This window comes from Bombus impatiens, unplaced genomic scaffold, assembly GCF_000188095.3.
Source record: "Bombus impatiens unplaced genomic scaffold, BIMP_2.2 scf_0102, whole genome shotgun sequence".
Classification (NCBI taxonomy): domain Eukaryota; kingdom Metazoa; phylum Arthropoda; class Insecta; order Hymenoptera; family Apidae; genus Bombus; species Bombus impatiens.
In genome coordinates, this window is record NT_176521.1 from 655,497 (window position 1) to 662,086 (window position 6,590).

The 6,590-nt window shown below is 34.8% G+C and overlaps 1 protein-coding gene across 1 annotated transcript; it reads left to right on the forward strand.

Moving 5' to 3' along the window:
- The first annotated feature begins 602 nt into the window (after window positions 1–602).
- On the forward strand, window positions 603–4,919 carry LOC112212064. The gene is made up of 3 exons (XM_033318548.1): window positions 603–1,177; window positions 1,376–3,416; window positions 4,517–4,919. Exons 1-3 carry the CDS (start codon window positions 858–860, stop codon window positions 4,661–4,663), a joined length of 2,508 nt encoding a protein of 835 aa, XP_033174439.1. The 5' UTR covers window positions 603–857; the 3' UTR covers window positions 4,664–4,919.
- The last annotated feature ends 1,671 nt before the right edge of the window (window positions 4,920–6,590 follow it).

The following is a 6,590-nucleotide window of genomic DNA, read 5'->3' on the forward strand; positions in this document are numbered from 1 at the left end:
CCTAGATTGCGTCAATAATTTCAACATACTATAGCGGGATACACGTATATTTTGTTGTTTCATCGCTCTGTCATATCATACTATTTACGTTTCTCGGATTAGACAGAAATTTGATAAGCGAGTTCTTGGTCAATTATACAGAATTTCATGTAAACGCATTCTCCCAAAACGATCCACGCAAATTCATTTGTCACAGTGGATTACATTCACCTAGTTGGAAATTTGATAATGGCCAAAATGTGATTTCATCGATTCATTCCTGGTTAACCTCAAACTTAGTTAAATGCCAAACTAGGAATGCATTTCGTTCATTGTAAGTGTTCGCTGTCTGTTATATTAGCACATTTATTAACATATTTATAATATTCATGATAAAACAGATTACATTGAAAAGTTCAAGCAGTTCTCTCAGTATAAATTAATTTCTTAATCTAAAGATAAAAAGACCATGTGACTCGTGCGTTATTATATTGAATAAATTTGAATATATTACTGCAGCAGCTTTAATTTATATTTATAGTAATATATATATATATATATATATATAGCTTGAATTAACTTAGGAGAAAATTCAATTATATGTCGAAATTTTATACAAAAATATATAGAGTGCAAAGAGGGACATTTTGCAGGTTTTGAAAAATTGATAAATACGGTCAATTTACATAAAATATTTTCCATATATGTAACAGATCAATTTGTGGAATTAATTAATATTTGTAACAATTATCATTGGTCATATTTATGTTTGATTTAGTTAATTATAACTCTATACATCAATCATTTTTAAAACCAGATAAAAAACTGTTTATATTATATCTTTCTCGGTATAGTAATGAAAATTGAACACATTTGGAATGGCATCCCTTTACATCGATCGGATAAAGAGCGATTTTCAACGATACGATCACTGTCTCCCACGTAAAACAAGCTATGAAAGATGGTGTCCGGAAATTGTCATAAAACGCCTAAGTAGCCAAGGCTTTGACGATTATTATATTTCCAAGAAGTTGCCAGTTAAAAAGGACTGTATGGATTTCATACCTAAAATACCAAAAATTGTCACGATCGGTTTAAAACTGGATCATCAGGACAATAATAATAAAAATACTCACCAATTTTGGGGCATAGCTATTATCAAGAATATTTTGATGCAATACCTTAGCTTTATTCACAGGTATTTTCACTTTAATTTGTTTTATTCACCCGCTAAGAGTAGTTTCTTTTTCTTTCCAAAGATAACAATTTCGAGATATCTGCCCAAATCAAAGTCCAATAACGAACTATTCATAGAGCGAAAGTATTATTATTTTACCTAAAACGATTAAATAACTAAATTTGCACTGTCTAACAATTAAATGATTTAAATTAAAAACATTTGCAGATATCAAAGCATTTTATGGAAAACCAGTCCCAACTTAATTGGTAGTAATCCATGGTGCGTTTTCTTCTTTTCTTACAAACCGGTCTGTTACTGTACCCACGTTTCGCATCATACACCGCTACATTGCACGCATGTACATTCACCACACTGTGACCTTGAGGTAGTACACAATTGCCATTTTTCGAAGAAACATTCTTGCAAATTAGAGCCATGCGACGATAAGCCCATCGATCAGTGCCAATTTATAGAAAACACAAAGAAGAAAAAAGATGCTTGTAACGATAATACGTTCGTTGCTGATAAAATCGATAACAGACAATCGGATTACACGGTGAAAAAATCTACTAAATTCGTATCGGAAAGCGAATACAATTCTCGTCGTACCACATATAACAGATCTTATAATAATCAAATGGTAAAGTCAAAGAAAAGTGTTTGTTGCCAAACGGACAGATCGTATCCTATAAAATCGGAAAAGCATGTTAAACATAATCAAAAAGAAAATTATACTTCGACGAACACATCGTCTTCTAAAGACATTAAGACGATCTTCGCGACTGACCGCGCGAATTTCCATAGCGAAAGGAGTAAGACAAATTTAGAATTGCTAGGAACTCGGTATATGAAGAAAATAGCATCGAGAAAACACGGAAACAACACAACAGAGAAAAGGCCGAGAAAATACGATGCGGAGAATTTGTCGAGAGTTCGTAGAAAAGAAAATAAGTTTGTCAAACTTAAAAGACGCGGAACGATTAAAAATATTAATTTGTTACCAGAAAATTTCTTCAGTAATGGCGGCGTGACAAATTTCGCCAGCGATAATCTGACGAAAATACTGCGAAGGTATAATAGAAGAAAAGAAGATTTAAGCGAAAACAGAAAGTACGATCTTCAAAGAATGTTGAATAACAGGATGGAGAACGACGTCGATATATCTAAATCGATAGCTTGCAACGACACGTATTTTATAGATAGTACAGACCGTGTGGAAGACGAAGAAGGAATTACGCTTGAAAATTCTGTTCCCGTTGAATCCAATGTAAATTCACTAAAAACTTCAAACGTGTCATGGAAATCGAACAATTATTTGGTCGAAGATAAAACTTCCGAAGTGATAATCCTTGGAAACGTGAAGAAACGATTGGAAGAGGACTATGATGATTATTTTTCGCTTCACGATGACGATCTTTTCCACGATGCAGAGGATTCGAACGATATTTTAGAAATAGATCAACCTTCGACAGAAGTTACTATGAATCACTATGATTACTATCGATACACGTTATATAATATTTACCCCAACGAACCGAAATCTGTACTGGTGACAGCGTCGGCAACGAAGCACCAAAAAACGAAGCAAGAATTGACAGAACAGTCGGTACAAACCTCCCGAAACCGTACATCTTCCATTCACAAATTCCGTTTTGCAAATTCGAACTTGAATTGCAATCGCAACTCGTTAAGAGAGCAAGAATGCAGTCCAAGCTCGTCGATCGAGTATTGCTCCGCTAGGGACATTTCTTTATCAAAGTTGCAATCGTCCCACGACGATTGTTTTTCAAATGACGTTTCGTTCAAAGACGACAACATGTTACAAGACACTAGGGAATTTTTCGATCACATCCCAGTGGATTCCTATACTGTGTGCTATTACCAACGGAACTCAACGCCAAGCTTTTCGAATTCGTCTAAATTGATCACCGAATCTCTAGATTCTGGAACCTTAACTGATTGTTCACGTGGTCAGTTTCGAAATACGTCGAACGAACGACCTAACGAGAAAAGCGAGAAGAAGGTTAGAGAAGAGTGGAAAGGTTATGTGAGAAAAGTGGATTTGCTGCCTACCTACGATTTTGACACGGATAGCAGTTATTCAGATGAATCGCTTGATCGAAGAATCGATGTTGTGATAAAAGAATTCACGGAGAATCTGATTCTAAGTGAAAGAAAGGCGAAGACGAGATTGAGAAAGATGGAAAATTCTACGAGACACAGGCCGACGAGTAAACGACGAAGGAATAGGCAACAAGTATGTCTAGAGGTTTTTAATATTGAATGTACAATTTTTTAAGTGATAGTTCAAAAGCTTTGAGAAAGTTTGAGTTGTATAAGTTGGATTAATTTGGAACAGACATGATTTGTATACGTATAGTATTGTGAAATTTGATGTAAAAATTATATAAATTATAGAACCGCAGTATTTTATGTATATTAAGAAATGTTTCGATATTTGTAAGAATATTATTTATAGAATTTATATTGTGTATTATATTTATTTCGAGCGAAATATACATCCTAAAAGTAAGAGAATTAAGTTTTGTAAAATTTTATGAATATTAAATCCGTATCAAAATTCATCATTTTTTTTAATTGGAATGCTCTATCGCGTATAAAATAGAATTTGGAAATAGAACAAATATTCATTATGAATCTAATGGAACTAATATTCATTATATCATTATATTAATTATGAACAATACTATACGTACTTATAAATCGATCGAAAAGCTGAATTCTACAAATAATTCAAATTTCGAGTCATGTAATCCTATGAAAAAATTTATTATCCAATATAGATTTTCGATATAGTTTCGAGAAAGAATATAGATTGTCCCAATTTCCTCCAGCTATACATTGTCAGTATATTCCATAGACCAAGATAAGAAAAAAAATGTCATATAAAAGTATGTCATTGGATGCATTGTTAAAGAGTTATAACAAAAAACAGATTAGGAATATTTAGATTTGATAGTATTCAGAAGCTATCGTATATTTCTGTGACTCCAACTACAACTCCGTTTTAAAATCTTCATCGTTCCTGTCAGTATAAGATTGGCAGCGATAAAAAAACTGAATTTATTACTATTTAAAGTTTTCCTTTATTGAACATTCTCCCGTTGAACATTCCTGACCTATTTATGCGTTGCACTGTAGTAACGTACGTTCATTACCGCCCATTTTATTTATCATCTTCCTTTTCTTTTTTGTTACAGCTCTTTAACAATGCTTTCAATGAAATATTTTTATATGACATTTTTTACCTAGCTCGACCTATAGAATATATCGACAACGTATGACCGAAAGAAGGACACGGACACCCTGTATAATTAATACCTGATAAAACAACAGGCACAGAGGGTAAGAGGGCGCATCTCAAAACGAAGCTCTACCAGCAAATTCGAATCTTCTCCGCGGCTGAACGACGATGATTGGGTCATAAGTAGCTCCACGCCACCCTTGTTCTCCTTTTCTGATTCTGAAATCGATCACATATAGTTTTCTAAGAAATCGGAACAAGTATCACGCCTTAAAGCACAATTTGAAGATACGAAATTACCAATCTCCAATTATTTCAACTAGTTTTGTTGAGTCGCAGAACTTGTTACTAACCAAAGTTAGTATTCTAGATTAGTATACAACGTTAATAAAAGCTTCTTATCATAAAGATTTTTATTCTAAAGCGCAGATTTTTATGCATTTATGAGAATGTAAACAGTTTAGAAAATAGTGTGAAATATTCAGAGTATAGTACTATCTGTAATATTTAGTAAATAAAACAATTTCCTATCTAACTTTAATTATATTCATAGAAATATGAATCTGCATAAGAATCCGCTAATCATCGATCGCACAGTTATCACCTTTCATAAATATATCTCGTTGTTTTTTATTATATATATTAATTATTATATATAATTAAAAGCCCATTTGGCATATATCATATGCTTGCCTAATTTGATGCTTTGCCTCAAAAGTTTACATCGAAGAAATAGTCTCAGTTCAAAGCCTCGTGAACAGACAACGAACTGAGACTGGTACGAAATACGGACATACCTACTCAGATGGCAATCTCAATAGTACAGGACACTATACTGGATCTTTCAATTAGACACTTCATACGCTCTTTAAACTAGCCAAATTCTGACATTATTCAATCCACCTCGCACATAAGGAAATGAATTGTGTCTGATTTGATGATTACGTTTAAGTCTAACGTTAGATGGCATGTTAGAAGATTTAAACGTAATCATCTGTTAGACACAATTCATTTTACTTCCTCCCTTACCTTTTCTTGTTACCGACTTACATGACCGTTACGTTAGCTGTAACGACATACTCCACGCTGAAAGGAAGCATAAGACATATACACATGCATGACGATACATAACAACTAGTCTAATCATTACTATCGATCGATCGATACTCAACCCCATGAATCGAATAACCATAAACCCATCTGGCCAGCAAAGATAGATATTACTTTTACGCATTGACGCTTTACGATCTTTCGAATATCCCTTGCAGCACGCAAATAAGCAAACAGAACAACAAAAGAGCAGAGTTCCGTGAAAGGACGCTAAGTGAGAGAAGTGTGAAAAGTCAAAGTGCTCGGAGACGCGGCAACAATGAAAATGTAGAGACACGTCGATTCTAGACTGGTCCAACAGAAGTTCGACCACATCATTAGACGAGGCTGACCGTCTTTGTAATGTGGTTTCCTTTGAGGGCAAGGCGACGAAACGAGAGGACACTCGATAGCCAGCCGAGCGGAAATGCATAAACGACCAACAGACTGGTCCGGACTGGCCTTTTCCACGTTCTCTGTCGTGTCGACAAGGTACAAGACTACGACGTCTTTCTCTTCTCAATCTTTCTGTGTATCAGTTGCCCAACATCAATAGACAACGGGGCAACCAATTCTCTATTAAACGAAGGGTCCGGAAAAGTCTGCTGGAAAAACTGACGTCGCTACTGAACGACGCTACCGATCAAAAGAAATCTCGCTTTGGATATTGAACGCTGGTCATTTCCTGGAAATTACTTTCCGTTCCTTTCACCGGAACGCGTCCACAGTCTCTTCGTCTCTTTTACTTCCGGTCTCTGTCCTTCTTGGTTCTCGTGATACAAAACGGTCTTGACGTATTTAAATTGTTTCACGATCCTCTTGATGCCGAAAAGAGATCATTGCGAGTACGGCTGCGTAGAATGAAGAAAAGTTACAGATATTTGGTTATAATATACCGAACCCCCTTGCATGACTAAATTAATATCACTGACGACATTTTACAGGTTACAAGTTGGATGTGTTTGTGACAGCGTTTGATAGCAATGTTTTCGGTGATAAATCGAATGGAGTTTTTTAAGATTCAAATTATTTTATTTAACGTGAAGTTGTACGATTGTAGAACCAAGGTCTATAATC